The sequence below is a fragment of the Microtus pennsylvanicus genome, chromosome X (genome assembly GCF_037038515.1).
Source record: "Microtus pennsylvanicus isolate mMicPen1 chromosome X, mMicPen1.hap1, whole genome shotgun sequence".
NCBI lineage: Eukaryota > Metazoa > Chordata > Mammalia > Rodentia > Cricetidae > Microtus > Microtus pennsylvanicus.
The window spans coordinates 86,401,999-86,421,698 of record NC_134601.1 but is presented as its reverse complement, the minus strand read 5'-3'; the positions used below and the strand labels follow the sequence as shown (position 1 = coordinate 86,421,698).

Here is a 19,700-nt window from a genome sequence, read left to right as displayed (position 1 = left end):
TATACAGTGTTCTGTCTGTATGTATGCTTGTAGGCCAGAAGAGGACACCAGACCTCATTACAGATGGTTGTGAGTGGTTGCTGGGAATTGAACTTATGACTTCTGGAAGAGCAGGCAGTGCTCTTAACCGCTGAGCCATCTCTCCAGCCCTTGTTTTGTTTTTAATGAGACAGGATCTTTTTCTGTAATCCAGGTCTGCCTGGAATTTGGAATGGTTCTCAGCCTTCCCACACAGGCTTTAGTTAAGGGTATCTCTCCCAACCATTAAGACTAGAAAACAACTCTCACTACCACTCGTTCACTGGATCCTGCAAAATTCTGAATTAATTTTAATGTCTAAACTTTATTTTGAAACCAGGCACAGAGGTACATCCCTGGAATCCCAGCACTTGGAAGGCAGAGGCAAGTGACTCTCTGTGAGTTTCAGGCTAGCCAGGGATGAATAGTAAGACCCTTTGTTTAGCCAGGCAGTGGTGGCGCATGCCTTTAATTCCAGCAACTCAGGAGGCAGAGGCAGGCGGATCTCTGAGTTCGAGGCCAGCCTGGTCTACAAGAGCTAGTTCCAGGACAGGCACCAAAGCTACACAGAGAAATCCTGTCTCAAAAAAAAACGAAAATAAATAAATAATTGCAGTCCTGGCTGTCCTGGACCACTCTGTAGACCAGGCTGGCCTTGAACTCAGAGATCTGCCTGCCTCAGCCTCCCAAGGGCTTGGATTAAAGGTGTGCGCCACCACTACCCAGTTTAGATGTAATCTAAATCCTAAAACCTAAGGGATCTTTAACAGATGGATATCTTGGTTTTTTTGCTTGGTTTTTGTTGTTGTTGACAGAGTCTCCGGTAGCCCAGGCAGATCTCAACTTGCTAGTGGCTAATGATGACCTTGAAAGAATGCTGGATTCACAGGCTCAGTTCCACAAGTTGTTAAGGATTGGACCTAGGACTTCGTGAATGCTTAGCAAATTCTCTATCAGCTGAACTACATCTGCATCCCCTATCCCCTTTTTGAGACAGGGTTTCATAAAGCCCAGGTTGGCCTTGAACTCACCGTGTAGTCAAGGATGACTGTAGCCGGGCGGTGGTGGCGCACGCCTTTAATCCCAGCACTTGGGAGGCAGAGGCAGGTGGATCTCTGTGAGTTCGAGACCAGCCTGGTCTACAAGAGCTAGTTCCAGGACAGGCTCCAAAACCACAGAGAAACCCTGTCTCGAAAAACCAAAAAAAAAAAGGATGACTGTGAATTCCTAATCTTCCTGCCTATGCCTCCCAACTTCTGGGATTACAGACATGAGCCACCCCAGCTCAATAAATGACTGTTGAAAAATAGATTTTTTTTCCTGATGTTTCTGAAAATGTATGACAAAAGGACCAAATTTCTGATATTTGTTGGATGAGGTAAGAATAATTCTCAAGGATCCTCAGCCAGTGTTTTTCCTCTTTATCTCCCACTCCTTCAAAGCCAGCTCTCCCTCCCCCAGAGAAAGCAAAGGACAATTTTAACTCTTTATTTGAAACAAACAATTCCAGAGACAGAAGGTTAGTTGTGACAATAGTTTCTCACTACAACACAAGGGTGGGCATGGCTCACTGAAGGAACAGGCCAGGCACCTCAGTACAATATATACAATTTAAACAGTGGCTAAACTGGTGACAGTTATAAAAACACAAAAAGAAGGCTGGGGAGCAGCAAAGCCAACAGGGAAAGAACTGGGCACTCCCTCTACGAAACACTACATTTTCTGGGTCCACAAATGTAAGATGGGGAAAAGAGAAGATGTAGGTAGTAGGAGCAGGACCCTTACCCACAGTTCTTCACCTCTCTTTTGACCACAAACCCCATCCTGTATGGCCTAGGCCCCCATACAGTGGGCCTGGCTTCGATGATAGGGGGAGAACAACAACATTGGGGAACCCAGCCCCAATCCGAGTCAGAAGGTCATTTTTGCTTTGAGCGCTCTGTTCGTGAAACTAAAGGGAGGCAGTTAGGGGTAAGCATGTTGACACCATGGCTCATGCCGCCCTAAGATAGCAGGAGAGACAAACACATAAACCAAGGGGACAGGAATATGCACAATAGGAGTCTGCTCCCCATACTGAGTCATTCTCTGCCTTCAAGGAAAAGAAAGCATTTGAAACCCTTGAGAAACTACAACACCAGCGGTGCTCAAAGGGCAGGTAAGGGACATGGTGGGGAAGGGTGCTAACAATCACTTGATTTCAGGAGGGATAAAAGTGTCTGAGCTCTGTGCTTTAGGGAAATGGTCCCCTCATTTATTTCTTATCTCTCAGACAAGACCCTTTCACATGGTACTGGGGAAGAGGAAAGAGAGAGAGAGGACACAGGGCAGAGAAGGCAGCTGGATTCTTCCCTAGGTCAGACCTAGGAACACAGGGCTTCACCTACATAGACATAGGTCAGGAAACCCAAAGCCAACAGGATCACCAGAGCTATTATCACTCCATCAGAGTCAGGCCCCAGCAGAAAGGGTTCACTGTGAAGCATAAAGAAAATGGGCTACCTGGTTCATGTCCATCACAGGGGGACTAGCCCATGAGTACAGAAGATTGGGGCCCCAGGGTTACAAGTGGTATGGAAGGTTAAAGCCAGGGATTCCTGGGAAAGGCAGGGAATGAGAAAATAGAAAGAGGCAGCCAGGGGCCTTCAGAATGGATAACATGGTTCCTGGGCCACTTGCCCCACAGGACTGACACTGATGTGAAAGATGGATACAAGGTACCACATGGGTTTAGTCTAGGTCTTCTTCCCCAGGACGACCAAGTTCCTCATAAATCTCACGCACAGCCAGAATGCGATTAAGCATGCTCTCCAACATGCTTCGGTCCATGGGAATCACAGAATACCAGAGAGGTGACTCTGCAATGCAGGAGCGCTCAGGTTGCAGGTAGAACACATCATTTCGAGTCCTGAGGCTTTCAGGACTACAATAGTGGGGATGAGGGTGGAAGACAGACATTAGTAGTATACCAAGGCAGAGCAGGCCTCTTAGATCCACATGGGAAACCATTCCTAGGAACTCACTAACTCACCATTTTGAGAGATAGAACTCATAGAACTTGACAGGGCAGCGGAGAGGATTCATGCGATTCTCACGTTGCTCTAAGATAGTTTCATCTTCCCTCTTCCGTTTCCCAGGACCTGTGTCTATAGTGGAGGGAAATGACCCAGACGCATTAGAACACAGGCCCAATGAGCCACCTCCCAGAGCACAATCAAGGGCACAGAGATAAAGCCACAGGATCAAAAAATACAGCTTCATAAAGAAATAAAATGGTGAATAAAGGAAGGCTAGGAGTGTAGCCAGGTAGAAAAGTGCTCACCTAGCACATACAAGGCTCTGGGTTCTATTTCTATTACCACAAAAAAGAGAAAGAAAGGAGGGAGGGAGGGAAGGAAGGAAAGCAGAAGGTTTGTTAGTCTCCACACTAACCAAACATCCTATATGTGTACTACTCTGACAGAGTGTATATAATCCTTCCCGAGTTGACTTTTTTTTTTCCGAGTTGACTTCTTAAAGAGGTGATCTCACAAGTCATACAAAACAACTGGTAAACAGTTTGTTGGAAGGTTAGGCTTCCTTCTAGGTCAGATTAAAAATGACGGCCACAACCTTTGGCCATTCATTTATGTAGAGGCACAAAGAAGGGACCTGAAGAATCACACACAGACAAGACAGAATTCCAGGGCCACAGAGAATGGAAACCAATAGTTTCTTTTCCTCCCTCTGTACAGTCTTGATTTTACTGTTGTACTTGTGTGTATGTGTGAGTGCATACTTTTGTTGGGCATGGGCATGAGAGAGCAGGTGCATATGTGCGTATGTGGAGGCCAGAGGTTGACACCGGGTACCTTCCTCTCTCCTGTCTATATTATGTTGAGACAGAGTCTGTTACTGAGCCTGGAGCTCACCGACTAGCAGGACTAGCTGAACAATGAACTCTGGGGAAACTACCTGTCTCTACCCCTGCTTGCTCCAGCTCTAGGTTATAGACATAGGCCACCATGCCTAGGTTTACATGGGTGCTAGGGATGCAAACTCAGGACCTCATATTACGTGGCTTGCATGGGTGTTTTATCAACTGAGCCATCTCTCCAGTCTTCAGTACGCAGTTTTTGATTCATTCAAAATTTGTTATTCACTTTCAACTCTCCCTGATAGTCAGACATACGTAACAGCTTACTATCTGTCCACTCTCATTCTTTCAAAATACAGCAAGCAAATAAACTGCCTAGAAATGATGAAGGTGAGAAACAGGTTTTAACTGCCCTCCTATTATGAAACAGCCAGCCGCTGTCTATCAGGACTGTTTTCATCTTTTCTGCAAACACAGAGGGAAGCTGGGGGCAAAGCAGAGGACCAACCTGGCGGGTATGGTGGGAATGCCAGGAAAAGAACATAAAGGGCAGAAGCAAAGGAGGGGAGAGCCTCATACCTCGCCCTTTCCTCTGTCGGACTGGGGCATAGTAGCGGATGCTCACCACCTTTGTGGTGCCCCGAGGAGTGGTACACTTGCGAGACTGCCGTACCACATTAGTGAAAGAGAGCTGCATGTGTTCCTCAGCTGTCTGCAGTCCAAAAAACTTAGTGTTGAAGAACATGAGGGTGTTGAGAAGGACAAAGGGAGAATAGACCCCCAGCTGCTTGCACTCCCAGAGGTGTTCTTCCTCCACACGGGAGAATACAGTATCTGTGATGGACAAAGAGAAAAACAAAGGGGATCGGCTTCCCAAACCCACCTGAGTTCCTACACATACATACATTCACTGTAGGCTTCTTACTGCATATAAACCCTGACACCTGAACTACACAGTAGAGCTGGGCAATTTGGGGTAGGTGGTGGTGTTAAAACAGAGTTTCTCTGTGTAGCCTAGCCTATCCTGGAATTGGGTATTTTTTATATACTATTCATCTGCATGTAACACTTCTCTGACCATCTCCAAGTTATATGCAGGTAGACCTAATGCTTAGGATTCCCACATCTTGGTTTTTTATCTTAACTAACCACCCAAACCTGGACTGTCTTTTTTCTGGTACCAGAGATAAGTCTACAGACCTGAGTCTTTTTTCTTTTTCCTTTTTAAGAAAAGGGTTCCCCTCTGTAACTCAGACTAGCCTTAAACTTGAGATCTTGTCTCAGTCTCCCAAGAAGCCTGAACTATAGGCCCATATCATTGCCCCTAGATCAGACTAAGTCTTGCCCTATTCCTCATGTTCCTATTTTAGTGTTTCCATTTAAATTAAAAAAAAACCAAAAAACCAAAAAACCAAAACCAGGGTTTCACTATGTAGGGCTGGCTGGTCCAGAACTCACTATTAAGACCTTGAACTCTCTTAACACTGGGATTAAACGCATATACCACCATGCTTAACTCATGTTCTTTTTTTTAAAAGTGTCTCACTCTATAGTCCAGGGTGGTCCAGAACTTACAATTTTGCCTCAGCCTCCCTGATGCTGGGATTATAGGCATGCATCACCCCAAGTGGCTCTCCTCCTCATGTTCAAGGACAGGGACTCTGGCTCCATTAGCTTGAAACCCTGAGGCAACCAGGTATATACTCCTACCCTTGAACCCTTAGAGACAGGCCAGACAGTACAGGACTCTTATAGTGGTGTGTTGGAAGAAGGGAAGAGAGGAAGAAGGGCTTGCTAAGTTCCTGTCCCTTACTGTTGGGAAGGAGTGTGGGCTGCCAGGTACTCAGAGACTTGTTGAGTTCTTGAACGAAAGTCAAGTAGTAAAGGTCCGTGAAAATGTTCACCATTCGGTTATTTTCCAGCAAATACTAGAGAAAGAAAAACAGAAATACATAAAGCCAGACTAGGATCTACAGGAAAGAGAATGATGATGAAAGCTGCAGTCATGGTCCGCGGTAATTAAAGAGAATGGGAGACAACCGCTTGAGTAGATAACCGAGCGCACTTTCCCTCAGGTATGACTGCTGGTGGACTGAGGCTTTGCTGAAAGAGGTGGAGCTTGGAGACAGACGGCCCTCACAAGCTCAGATACCCTTAGCAGGTCCTAGCTTCTAACTTCACCAAGTGAGAACTAAACATTACCCAACTACTCAAGGAACTCAGCCCTCACATCCTTCCTCAAGACTCAAGGGTGATCTAGAGGATCCAGAGAGCAATGGAGACTGGTGCTTGACCAACAATCCTGGAAGGGAGCACTGATTTTAGGAGGCCATTGACATATATTTGTCACAGGAAATTTAGACAAGCTGCCTATTCTGGGGAAGAGACAAGTGACAAAAAGGAATGGGCTAGAAGCAGTTCAGTAGAATTGTGTATGCTATGTTGAAAGTGATAGAAAACAAGATGGTGTGCAAGAGGTACCTGCTGGATGCCAAGACACAGATAGTAGATACTGTCAGGTTCATATCGTTCACCATTGGGTCGAGTAATTTCTCTCACAAACTGGGCCAGACCGTAGTTGAGCTCAGCAGCCGAACAGGCGAGAATATCCTCTTTGATACGCATGGGTTTGGCTGAAGTGATATGTAGTAGAGGTAAATAGGATTAAGAAAACTCCATGTGGAGAATTTTACATAGCTCCACCATTAACCCTTTCGTCACAACTAGCTCCTGAAAAAACCCATCAATTATGAAAGAAGTCCTCAGCCTTGAACCTAGACAGGCTCTCCCTTTAATCTATAACTGTTCACTGTCTTTACTGGATGGGGAACCCATAAGTGATCACACCCTTACCACTCCTAGACATCTTCAGCTGTTAGTAGGTTAATATAGCCCCTTTCTCTTTCCCTCTCTGTGCCTTTTTTCCTCCCTAGTACTTACGACCAAAGCGTAGCTCATCACCCTTGCTGGTTTCTCCATTGGCATATTTTGACTGGACCCAGCACTTCCAAGCATTAACACCATATGAATAGTTGAGACCAGTACAACTAGGCTGGCTGCTCAAAGAGTCCCGGGAACAGCTTTCAGAAAGCATCAGCCTCTTTTGACCCTAGAAAGGAAGACAATAGGAGGATGGTAACAAAGGCAACAACACGAGGGCACCATGCAGGACAATGTTCACCATTGGGGATGGGAGCACTGATGTAAGAACACAGAAAGCTACCATGGCAGAAAGCCCAAGAATAGTTTTAATAATCTTGTGAACAAGGGGAAAAGCAAAGTTTGAGCAGATCTCAGTACTTCTAGTGTTGGAGAAAGAAGACCAGGGAAGCTTTCTTGTGTGTCTATGAGAGCAGCCCCACTCCTTCAGATGCCCATTTTCTTTTTGTGGATACAGTAACCTCAGTCCTCACCTTCCTCATGGCTCGAGGAAGGTCCTGTTCAGTAGATACATCCTCAGGCCCTACAAGGCCACAATCAAAGAGGAAGTCTACACTTGGGTTAATGTCCAAAGGATCTAATAGAAGGGAAAGAAAGAAGAAATCAATTTCTTTAGGCCTCAACTCTAAAGTCCTCTCATCCCATCCTTGTTACTTGCTCATTCAACTCAGGAAGAAGCACTTCGTCAGCTTCATTGAATGCAATATATGAAAGGCAGTCAGAGGTACACAAACACCAGACACAGGCTATGCATGTGGCAAAAGACCTTCTAGGCTACAGAATGCATTCAAAGCCAACCTGGGCAACTCAAAAGACCCTCTCTCAAAATAAAAAGCAAAAAATAGGGCTGGGGGGTAGCTCAGTAGTTGAGCTTGCCTAACATACACAGGACCTTGGATTGAATTCCCACAATCAACCACATTGAACACAAATATTCACAAATTCAAAGCAACATGAATATACTTAACATGACCGAACTGTACACATAAAATGGTGACAATGGGGACAGGGGAGATGGCTCAGTTGATAAAGTGCTTGCCATGCCAGCATGAGGACCTGAGTTTGATTCCCTAACACACACATGAGAAGCCAGGAGTGGCAGTATGTACTTATAATCCCAGCACTGGAGCGGCAAGAACAAGTGGATCCCCGAGGCTTGCTGATCAGCCAGCGTAGCCTACTTGGCAAGTGCCAGGGCAGTGAAAGAGACCTCATCTCAAAAAGGAGGTGAGCAGTGCTTAATGAATGATACCCAAGGTTTCCTCTGGCCTGAACATGGACTTGTATACACATGAACATTCATACATACCCCCACACACACACACTTACATACAACTAAAAATAAAAAACAAAGGGCAGGGGATGTAGTCTAGTAGACATATACCCAGTATACATGAAGCCCTGGGTTCAATCCCCAGTACCATATAAGCTAGGAGTGGTGGTACACACCTATAATCCAGGCAGAAGGTTCAGAAATTTAAGCTCATCCTTAGCTACAGAGTGAATTCAAGGACAGTCTGAGCTGGGTTAGTTGAGACTCTATCTCAAAAAACAAAAACAAAAACCAAACAGTACCCTGTCCTGTCTATTTTTGTTTTTTGTTTGTTTGTTTGGTCGGTTGGTTGATTTTTTTAAGACAGGGTTTCTCTATGTAGTCCTGGCTGTCCTGGAATTCTCTGTAGACCAGGCTGGCCTCAAACTCAGAGATCTTCCTGCCTCTGCCTCTTGAGTACTGGGATTAAAGCCGTGTGCCACCACCATCTAAGCCCTGTCTTTTTTTTTTTTTTTTTTGGTTTTTCAAGACAGGGTTTCTCTGTGGTTTTGGAGCCTGTCCTGGAACTAGCTCTTGTAGACCAGGCTGGTCTCGAACTCACAGAGATCCGCCTGCCTCTGCCTTCCGAGTGCTAGGATTAAAGGCGTGCGCCACCACCGCCCAGCTCCCCTGTCCTGTCTTAATAAACATTCTTTAGAGTCATGCTCAGGATCACAAGAAACACTCCTTTCCTAATAGCACAATGCTACAGTGGGCATGCCTTAAATCCTACTTACTCTTGGGGAAATCTGCCTCCAAGTCTTGCCCAGGCTCATCTAAGACATTAGCCATCTTAACAGCCATGGCCAGGACATCATCTCGAGCTGTGCCAAACAAGTCACAGTCTTCCAGAAGTCCCTCTGCACTCTGGTTGCTCACAAGATCTGAGAGGCAAAGAAGTCAGCTCAGTCACTGTAGTCTCTTGTCCAACACCCACAACAGGTTTCTGGGGCTGGTCACAGCCATCCCTTCCCATCCCACTTAGCACCAAGACCACACCTCCCACCCAGGCAGACTGGTAGCACTGTTTCCGCCATCATTGCTATCTATTGCATACCACAAAGATCAGAAGAGGCCTTGTCTAACTCTTCAGCCTCTGCAATCATTTCCGCCATGGCCAGGATGTCAGCCTCCAAGGGGTTGGAAGGGATCTTCACCTTCAGCTCCTCAATGGTCTCCACAATCTTCTCTGTGCTCTCCAAGGTAGTGGGCAAGAACATGGGCACAGGAACCTAGAGACACAAATCCCAATAAAATGTCAAGAATCACACCAGTGGATAAGGGTACCAACTTATGAGAAAACCAGAGAGAGTGGGCCTGAATCCTAGATAAAGAACGAGCCAGGCGATGGTGGTGCACGCCTTTAATCCCAGCACTTGGGAGGCAGAGGCAGGCAGATCTCTGTGAGTTCGAGACCAGCCTGGTCTACAGAGCAAGTTCCAGGACAGGCTCCAAAGCCACAGAGAAACCCTGTCTCGAAAAACCAAAAAGTAATAAAATAAATAAATAAATAAAAAAAGAACGACTGGTCAGGATAAAGGAGGACTGGTCAGGAAGGGCAAGTCCACTTACCGGGATAGGCATTGAGAAAGGCACCGGGACTTTCTGGCAGTATAGATGCATAGGCACTGGCACAAATATGGGCACTGGGATGGGCAACACGATCACCTGTGGCTTCCACTCTTCTGCAGACAAGAAAACTCTTTTCAGCACCCCCTTCTAGATTAGTGATATCTGATCTAGGACCTGATACTCATCTGTCATCCCCCAAAACTCTAAACATGTGTTCAATGTCACAAAACTGCCTTAAACAAAGAGAGCGCTACCAAGGTTCCTGGACATGAAGCTGGAAGCTGACAACTTAGGAACACTGTCCATGGAATGGAGGTATCATGGCACTCACCTGTTTGACTTCCTTTGGACTTCATTTCCATCTTACAGGAGACTCCCCGGTTCTGCATCAGCGGCTTACACATGGCAGCTTTGTTTTTACGGGGTGTTGCTGGGGGTGGTGGGAGTGAAGGAGTGGGCACACTTGGAACTGATCGAGTCTTCACAGGAATCTGTAGCATCAAAGGAATGTAAGTTCTGCCACTTATAGTACCCTCCTCTGAAACAGTCCTCCCTCTTGATTTTTGTTCTGACCTTGCCCAAATTCCCATTCTCCTCTGGGATCCTCACTGTGTTGTTGTTTTCCACTTTGGTTTGAGAGGGTGTCTGGGGCTTTGACTCTGAACACTGACCTGTAGAATCAAACAAGGAAATGCTCTTATTTTCCGCACCATTTTTCTAGGAGAGCTTTATGAAAGAGCACTCTCTAGAAATAGAAAGTCTAGGATTTTTCTTCCTTCCTACCCAAGTCTAGTCTTCTCTGGGCTTCAGAAACAGTAGCCAAGAAGATTCTTTGCTTCTAGCTACCAAGAAGAATGAAACATTCCTAGTGACTGAAGCACCAGGCTAATGTTCTAGAAATGGTACCAGTTTTCAGTGTCACTGAAGGTAAAGCTTCTGCTGATACTTCCCTTTCTCTGAAAACTAACCATAACCACCACAAGTCCTACCCTACCTGAGTACACCTTCAACTACACATCCTTGCAGAGAACCAGCACTCACTGCAGAATTTAAAGAAGAATACCCAAAGAGTCCAAAAGATAAAAGAGCATGGTAGTGGTACTCTGGCCAGGGAACAGGCAAATGCAAGGAAGAGGAAGAAGGGGCTTGACCTGACATTGAAAAATCCTAGGCCAGTTCTAAAAAAATCCCACTGTCCCAGACTCACTGTTCAGGAGGCTTTCTGGCCCACTCTGGGTATCCAAGTTGGGTTGGTTCTGCTGGCTGTAGAAGCGCAGCAGACACTGTTGGTTGCAGAAATGACGGATTTGCCCACGCCAGTGGATGGTTTCCAGCAGCTTCCCCTGGCGCTTACAGGCATGGCACCGGGCAGCCTGAGGGCATTGACAGAATGGTCAGACCTGCCTCTTAGAAATATGCCGGGCCCTCTCTTCTATGATAAACCATGTTTGTCTCTTTTGAGAGCACCCTAGAGACTGGAGATCTGGTGCTGGTACCATTACAACAGTTCATGCCCCTGTCGCCTTCTTTCTGACATGCTGACTCTCCTTACCTTGCAGTACCATAACAGGTACTTGGTCTTACAGTCCTCGCTGCAAAAGTCCCAGGTGCTGCCATCCAGTTGCTCAGCAACTCCACGCTGGCAGGTTTGGGAGCAGTAAGTACAAGTGATACAGCATAAGCCCAGTTTCTTAGTGAAGTCCTGTTTGTACAGTAGCACACAGCCTAGAAAGGGGAGAACAGGAAAGAGAGCCTGGAGACAGAGTTATTCACAGGTATAAGACCCAGTCTTTTCAAAGTACTGCATCTGAAACCTCGTCCGCCTAAAGCCTTAGCGTAAGTGAAGTGGAGCGTTCTGACAAGGCCCTACCTTACACACTGCTTTCTAAGCCTTGCTTCTTTCTCTGCCATCCTCCCTGGTCACAAGAGACAGGGCCTCAGTCCCTACCTCACTTCCTTACCTTCACTGCAGAAGCTTTTCTCCACCCCACTGAACCGAAGTTTCTCATGCAGGAGTTTCTCCTGCCGGCAGTGCTCACACTGGGATACCACACCCCGAAGCCGCTTGAAGTCCTCACAGCAATCACGGCAGCAGAACTGGAAGACCTGGTCCTGAGATGGAAACACAGGACAGGAAGGACACAGCTAAGACATCTGCACCTGAAAGGCACAGCTCGAAAAGACTTCTTCAAACGCGTGGCAAGAGGTGGGTGGGGGGATCTTACCTGCCACTCCAAGACCTCAGGCTTGCCACTGAAGAGGCTATGGCAGTAGTGACAGCTCAGGTGAATGCCCCCCTCAGGGCTAGTACGCTAGAGGGAAGGAAGACAAATAAGGGGTAGGGGCAAGATGTGTGCAGTGCTGGAGGGGATGGGAGGTCAGGCTTTCTCTTTGCCCTACCCAGACCTACCTACCCCAGTTCTCCTACCCTTTCCGTATGGCCACACCCTGTATCCCCTGGTCTAGGGTCTAGAGTACCTGGAACTTGGTCCAGCAGCTGGGGCTGCAGAACTGGTAGACTGTGCGATCAACTTTGTTGTAGTAACAAGGGTCAGAGAGGCTGCGGCGGCAGAAGCTGCAGGGTCGGGGAGGGCCTGGGGCATAGAAAGAAAGAGAGAAAGAAAGAGAAAGAGGAAGAGAGAGCACATAGAAGGTGTAAGGCAGGGCAGAAGTGGAATAGAAAATCCACGGGAAGATGTGGTTGGGGCTGAGGTTGGGCAGCAGAAATTACTCTAGAAGAGGGGAATGTGGGAAGTAGAAGGAAGGCCAGCAGGGATCTCAGAGAAGAGGGCTTTGCACCTACCAGTGAGCCCTGCCTGCTTCACTTTGTAAGAAGTGGTACAGCACAGGGAACAGAACAAGCTGGTCTTGCCATTACGATCCACATGTGATAGCATCTCAAAGTTCTTACACAGGGTCTTGCACCAGACACAGGGGTACACACGTGTGTTTTTCTGTGAGGATGGGGAAGGAGAGGCTGAGGCTGGATTTGTCCCTTCACTTTTATTTTTAAAATTTTTTAAACATGAAATTTTTCAGGCATACAAAAAAAAGTATAGATGATGATATAACAAAGACCTGTGTGTCCACCAGCCAGCTTCAAAAATAAAACATAACAGATACAATTGAAACCCCCTTTATTTGTTTTATTTTTCCCAGCCCTCGACCCTTCAGGCACCTTTATTTATCACCCAAGAACCACACCCCCTTCCAAAGCCCTCTAATGCACTACTCCCTCGGCCCCACCTTCTTGTACGCCCCCAAGCACGTTGTGTTGCAAAACCGCTTTTGTTGACCATCATGGAAGAGGAGCTCTGGGCCAAGGCTCCCAGGCCTGGCGTAGATGTAAGCCCCACACTGGTCACAACAGTTGGTTTTCAGTCCCTTGTTGGCTCGGAATTTGGAGAAGCAAGAATCGCTGCAGAGTCGATGCACCACGCTGCCGTTGCTGACCTCATGTAGGACCTGCCACACATACATATACACACCCTGAGCTGAGGCCAGGCCACCACCGCCCACCCCAATCAATGCAAGGACAGAACTCCCACCTCACCCTAGACCTTCACAGCAGACAGTGGGCCTAGGACCCCCCAACCTGTGCGTCAGGCTGTAGACTTGATGGCGAGATCCTGGGAGGTAAGGAAGGTCAGCTGCATACATCCTGGAGAAGCTCTATCCTTGAATTTGCTCCCTCAGAATGGCTACCTTTTCCACCCAAATCCCTTTCCCCCCTGGGGCTTGGCCCCTGCAGCTCTGGAACCAGGGGGGCAGGTCAGAGCCAGCAGGCTCTGTCAATTGGCCTGTGGTGAGCAGCCTCACCTCTCCAGTCTTCTGGCATATGCTGCAGCGAGTGGCATCGGCAGGATCCCCAGACTGGGGGATTGGACGCTGCTGCTGGGCCTCATACAGAGACAGACAGACAGATGTGCAGAATTCCTGGAAGGAGCCTCCTGAACCAGTCTGTACCACAACTGAGTCCTTGGTGTTCCAGATCTCCCTGGAGGTGGGAACAGGTTTGAGCATTCCCAGGACCACCCTCTTATCCCAGCAGTAACCCCTGTACTCCCTAGGATTTGGATTGAGGACCATAGAATCAAATACTCTAACCACTTCCCTAAATTAACCCTATCATCTCCATCCTGCTTGGTTTTGCCAACAAAATCTCTCTTACCCAGAACTCCCACCCCTGGTCCCTGCCCCCTCCCACCCTAGGATCTCCACGCACTTCTTGCAGAAGGTACAGGTCTTTCTGCCCAAAGGCTTCTTGGAGAAAGTAGTGAGACAAGATGAAGAACAGAAGAGCTGAGGCAGCCCCTTGCGCTGATAGGCCGTCTGCCCCTTCTGCAGTGGTGTCCGGCAATGTGCACAAGACATCTTGGTGCCCATTGAAGAGCGCCCAGCCCTTTGTGCCATACTTGAGCGCAGGGACATGCGAGGAGAGCGCCGGGGCCGGAATGGCACAAAGTCCTCATCATTGGGGTCATCTACCATGGCATCAGAATCCTCATCTGACACTGGAACTGTGGGAGTAGGCGGGGCAGTGAGAAAAGACCGCCAGAACAGATCTCCAGCCATTAGATGACCAGACTAATAGTAAGTTCAAAACTGATCCTGGGATCTCTGGGACTCCTCTTGTTCTGGCTGTTATACTTCCTCTCCCTTTACATTGGTATCTTAAGCTACTCATGTTTATTATACAATATTCAGGAGGGGACTTCCAAGAAAGAAGTCTATGGACAGGGACAGTATAGTTGAAACGTAAAACTTTCTATTCTTATTGTTCTTGTTTTCAATTTTCCCCCACTACCTCTTGGTTCCCATGCCAACCCACAGCAGAGACAGGCACTTCTCTTTCTGCAGAGAGGAACTACAGGAGCCAGAAGATCTGTGCCCTGTCATAATCCCACCTTCAGCTCTTCTCTACACCAGGAATTCCCAGGACACACTTCCTCAAATCCTACTTACTGCTCTCAGTGGAATCCACAACCTCAGGCTTTGGAGGTTCTGCTCTTCTAACGCGCTCGCTTCTCTTCTGCACCTTGGAAAGAGGGGCAGGGAGGAAAGCTGAAGCTAACCGCTAACCGGAGCCCAAGGTTGGGGAAGGAATAGGAGATGGAAGGTGGGGTGTCAGGGTTGGGACCCTTGGCCCATCCCTGAAGAGAAAGGAGAAATGGGAGCTGGACTTCATTCTTAAGAATCAGTAGACACAAGAGCTCCTCCCTTCTCTGAATCTGACAGCATCCCCCCCCCCCCACCATCTAGGAAGGAAAATGAAGCGTCTGTCCTTCTCAGGGCTATGGGGGACCCAGACTCTTTCCGATTCCCTCCCCCTCACCCTCTCAGGCGGCTTCTCAATCTCCTTCCCAGTCAGACCATCTCCTGCAAAGGAAGCAAGAAAGTAACCTAAATCTTGAGCCCGCCCAGGCCCAAACCCCACCTCCCCTCCTGGGGAAGAATTTACTCAAAACTGAAAGGGAAAACTCAAGTGTCTGGCTTCTAACCCTTCCAGGGTTACCTCAGACTCTGTACTAGGGTGGAAGCGGGGAAGGTATGTGTGCGGCTCTTCTCCGTTAAATAAATGCATTATCCTACCCTCCCACTCATTTCTGTCCCACTGGTCGTGAAGAATTTATATTGTACCAACAAAAACAAATGTTATGGGTAGATTCCTCTGGGCTTTGGTGGTATTTAAGATTATATATCTGCAGACCCTTATCACAGCCTAGGAGGGATATCACTAGGTAGATTAAGGGAGAAACTAGAGTCTCAGGTCTAGATGGCCCCTCCCCTACCAGAGATGCACCCTAGATCCTACCTCTCTACCATCCCCCTGAAATCAGTATGCTCTTAGGGACTTCGGAGAGGAGTTACCATTCACCAAACCCAGAAACTCTACTCCCTTTTAGAACCAAACAGCTGGAAAAATTTTAGCGCCTAGAAGCCTGCTATATTTCTTCAAATTCTGAAGGAAGGACCCTGGGACTGAAAGCCCACTGGGATGTGATAAAGGGAACCTATGCCATCAAATTCAGCCCCTCATACTACCCCATTCATCCTGCGCAGCCCCCCCCACTCCTCCCACCTCTATTTTCCATAATCTTCACCACACCCCACTCTTCCTTCCAAAACCCCAACTCCTTCCCCACACGGATCCCTACTCTAATCTTTCCCCCCTCCTGCCCCCCTCCTTCAGTTCTCAAAGCACATAGCCAGCCCTCCTTACCACCACCCTTTCCCCAGCCCCCTCCAAATGATTAGGCAACCTACCTGGCAAAGAAGGATGTGTAGCAGGGATAGAGACCCCAGGTTTGCTCTGAGAACTGTTGAAGCCATCCCCCAGAGTCTCTCCCACTGAAGGGCTAGGGGCTGCATTTAGGTTCTGTGGCTGCCCTTGGGTATGCTCCTCCTCCTCCTCCTGCCCAGGGGAGCCCCTTCTCCTTGTAGCTATGGGGGGTATCTCCTCCTCTTCAATATGAGGAGACTCCAGGATTATTGGAGAATCCGGAGCCAAAGGTTCTAGTAGCCCCTCAGGTAAAGGGGGACTAGCCCCAGCCCCTGGATCAGGTGGCATCACCTCAGGGGTCTGGCACCCTGGTCCAGGCTCTAGGGTCTGCTCCCCCGAATCCCATGCAAGGGTCCCCTCAGGATCATGGTCCACCTCTGGGGGAGAGGGGGCTTTATAAAGCAGCCCCCCCAGCCCCAGTAGCTCAGTGGCTCCATCCAGGACTACTCCAGGGTCTTTTTCCAGGCCAGAAGGGGTATCAAGCAGGTCCAGGGCTCCAGAGGATGGAGACGGACCTGGGGGGGCCCATCCTCGAGTGGGAGCAGTCTGAGATTCCAGCAGATCCTCTCCAAATTCCATGTCTACTGGAAGGTCTCCAGCCAGGGGCTTCTCTGGCAGGGTCAATGGGTCAAATGGACTGGGGAAATCACTGGGATCCATGGCTGGGTATGGGCTGCAGATCGGAAGAGGGAGCAATAGAGGTGGTCTTAGCCTGAATTTCTTATGTAGGCTGAGACACACCCCGTCATGCACTTGGATTTCTCATTAGCTGCCGCCCCCCCCCAACAACCGATGGGCATTTCCACAGGCTTCAGTCCCAATGTCCACTCCCCCCCCCATATAGCGCCCTCTGCGGGGAGTGGCGTTCCCCGCCCTGGCCGGGTGCCCACACTCGCCAGGCAGTTGGTCTCTAACCCGCCCGACACCCCCCACCGAGACTCGTAGCTCCTTCCTCCCAACCTCTCACACACCCCCCACCTCAGGCTGAACGCCCCCTCAGAGTCTCTTCTGGCCGCCGCAGCCAGAAGCCTTTCCCGCTCCAGCGATCTCAGCCCCCCGTCCCCCCTTACTCTCCAAGAGCCCCCCAGGTTTCCAGTCTCTACCCATCCTGTCCAGCCCCGCTGCCCCTCCCCGCAGAGCCCCGTCCTCCCTCAGCCCTTCCCCGCCCCCACAAACTGCCCTTCCTAACCATTCCCCCGTTCGGTTACCTTTCAGGGTGGACCACTTCCTCAGCCCCGTCCCTCTTCCCTACTGCTCCCCTAGTCTTTCCCTTCTCCTGTTGCCCACCCCCCACCTCAGGCATTTACAGGAAGACATTTTGGAGCTACGATTTCTCCTTAGACCCCCCTCCCGGCTACTGCGAGATCCCGCCTGCAGGTTCGGTTCGGCTTAATCAGTCCAGACCCCTACCTGAGGCAGGGTTAGAGTAACGGCTACAAGCCTAGAACTGCAGACAGCGACGGCCCCGCACTCCTTCTCCACCTCCCTCCCTAGCAGCCGGGACAGGGGTCGCGGCCCCTTTAAATGGCAGCGCCGCTTGCAGCGCTGAGCGTTCTGCACCAGGCAGGCGGGCGGTGCCAGCAACCAATCCCATTGGCTGGCTGGAGGAGGGGGCTCGCGAGACAGCGCCGGCCCCCGGCGCGAGACTCCCAGCCCAGTGGCCGCCTGGAAATTGCGGACTGGAGTATAGTCACTGGGGATGGAGTCTGAGCCCCCGCCCGGGGCCCCGTTAGTTGAGGGAAAGATAGCCTCTGGAGCTTTGAAGCCCGCCCCCGGGGAAGGCGGCGCCCCCTTTCTACCGAAGGGCCTAGTACATTAAAGACACAAAAACGGAGGAAAAACCCAGATCTACGCACCTGCTTTCCTTACCTGGCTCAAGAGTCTGGCCCCGTCACACCCGTGCCCGCCTTACCTCCAGAGCCCACTGTACCCGTGATCCCCTCCTCTCATTCAAATGGTCCCTGGTCCCCTCCCCCTCTCCGTGTCCCTCTTCGCTTCCCACTCGTGTTCAACGCCCCCCCCCGCGTCCCCCCTCAGCAGTCCCTACCTACGCCATGCAGCAGACGCCTGCCAAGATTACCCTCCCCCATCCCCACCTCTCCGGGGCCCGCCCCCCGGGCGACTGTTGGGGTAGTGAGTGACAGCAGAGAATGGGGGGGGGAGGCAAAGACCCAACCCTCAAGTGCCCCTCCTCCCCTTGTCTGCAAGCCTCAGCCCCCCTCCAACCTGTCTAAGAGTCGTAGTTATGGGGTGTCTTAAGCTTGCTTCCAACCACCCTTGCCAGTTAAATGGCTCTGGCTTCTTGACAACGCCTATGCAGTAACGGTTACTGCCTGATGACCCCCAAAGCAGGTTCTGCAAGGCTACACCCCTTTTTCCCTCCATGGCCTTTGGGTAAGTTCTGGGATCATTTCACTGAATCTTACTGTAGGAGCTTGAATTATCTCTTGAATAGTTTTCCTCAACCAGAAGCTTCCACCCCCCCAACACACACACACACACACACACACACACACACACACACACGCGTGCGCGCCCCCCCACACGCTCGCGAGCTCACGCGTGCGCGCTCTCTCACACACACACACACACACACACACACACGGACGCGCACACACACACACGCACACACACACACACACACACACACACACACACGGACGCACACTGTCCTTCCTTCCCTTTACCCTCTTTTTCGGTTCTTGTCTGTCCCTGTTCCTCACTGTCTCCCCGTCTCTGCCACTCGAGCACTCAGGCAAACACGGGCTCCAGGGATCCTACTTGATGGTGGGCGTGGCTACGGCTAGGGCGAGAAGAAGGGTAGGGGTAGGGACCACTTACCTTAGGTCTACTGATTTAGGAAAGAGTAAGTGCCAGTGTTCGTTCTCAGGCCTCATGCTAGGGCCCTTTACAACCCCTCTTCCCCAGTCCCACGATAGTTCCTAAGGGCTGCACAGCACTGACTAGCTTAAATATATTAGAAACTCGGCCGAGAAAAGAGTCCAGTGTTGCCCGTTGCCCCTCTAGCCTGCCTCTGGCCTTTCCTCCTTCCCACATAAAGCCTTCCCAAACCTAGTCTCTGGGAGTTTTACCCACGTTTTCACAGAAACCTTGTTTTTCCTAGCTTCCCCTATCAGACTTGAGATTGTCTTTACTCTCCCCTCTATCGGAGATAAATGTAATCTTTTTCAGTGTAGGTTGCCTAAACCCAGCTTTATCTTAATCGGTAGGCTGTGCACCTGTCTCCCACTTTCTGCTTATTTCTCTTTGGACTGCCTTTGTATTTTCTGTTGGGCCACCCAGTTCCTTTTTGTCTGCCCCCCTCAACACCGGTGGGCCTGGCTCCTCGGCTACTGTGGTGATAAAATGCTTCATCACTAATTGTCAGACCATCTGAGAGGGAGGGGTGAGTTCTCATCTGCCATAGTGGTCTGGAATTCCAGAATTTAGGAGGCTGTCAGGAGAATTATGAACTTGAGAATATCTTGGGCTACACAGTGAGACCCTGTCTCAAAACAAAAACAAAGGCTGACCGGGCAGTGATGGCGCATGCCTTTAATCCCAGCACTCAGAAGGCAGAGGCGAGGGGATCTCTGTGAGTTTGAGGCCAGCCTGGTCTACAAGAGCTAGTTCCAGGACAGGCTCCAAAGCTACAGAGAAACCCTGTCTCGAAAAACCAAAACCGGGGCTGGAGAGATGGCTCAGTGGTTAAGAGCACT

The 19,700-nt window shown here is 49.5% G+C and overlaps 1 protein-coding gene across 14 annotated transcripts; it reads right to left on the bottom strand.

Annotated features, from left to right (window-relative positions):
- Positions 1–1,492: 1,492 nt before the first annotated feature.
- On the bottom strand, positions 1,493–18,752 carry Zmym3 (zinc finger MYM-type containing 3). 14 transcript variants are annotated; one of them, XM_075956690.1, is made up of 25 exons: positions 18,669–18,752; positions 15,966–16,654; positions 15,034–15,077; positions 14,664–14,736; positions 13,924–14,218; positions 13,518–13,695; positions 12,945–13,163; positions 12,502–12,652; positions 12,177–12,292; positions 11,924–12,010; positions 11,660–11,810; positions 11,251–11,423; positions 10,906–11,071; positions 10,272–10,369; positions 10,030–10,189; positions 9,699–9,811; positions 9,184–9,358; positions 8,864–9,010; positions 7,288–7,391; positions 6,815–6,983; positions 6,356–6,507; positions 5,688–5,802; positions 4,454–4,708; positions 3,050–3,164; positions 1,493–2,941 (listed from the first exon to the last, which is right to left on the bottom strand). In XM_075956690.1, the coding sequence occupies exons 2-25, from the start codon at positions 16,639–16,641 to the stop codon at positions 2,749–2,751; spliced, it is 4,125 nt and encodes a 1,374-aa protein (XP_075812805.1). In that variant the 5' UTR covers positions 16,642–16,654; positions 18,669–18,752; the 3' UTR covers positions 1,493–2,748. The 14 variants fall into 14 exon arrangements, with proteins under 14 accessions (XP_075812805.1, XP_075812814.1, XP_075812803.1 ...); XM_075956699.1 differs by having other exon boundaries at positions 14,664–14,730; positions 16,497–16,654; XM_075956688.1 differs by lacking the exon at positions 18,669–18,752 and adding an exon at positions 18,029–18,084.
- Between the last annotated feature and the right edge of the window lie 948 nt (positions 18,753–19,700).

What these genes read in the sequence shown, in the direction of transcription:
- Zmym3 (XM_075956690.1), bottom strand. Translation starts at nt 16,641, where the DNA reads ATGGATCCCAGTGATTTCCCCAGTCCATTTGACCCATTGACCCTGCCA. An exon ending in GCCAGAAAGCCTCCTGAACA is followed by an intron (nt 10,370 to 10,905) that starts GTGAGTCTGGGA and finishes TTGATTCTACAG; the next exon opens with GTCAGTGTTCAGAGTCAAAG. An exon ending in GTCCAAAGGAAGTCAAACAG is followed by an intron (nt 9,812 to 10,029) that starts GTGAGTGCCATG and finishes TCTTGTCTGCAG; the next exon opens with AAGAGTGGAAGCCACAGGTG.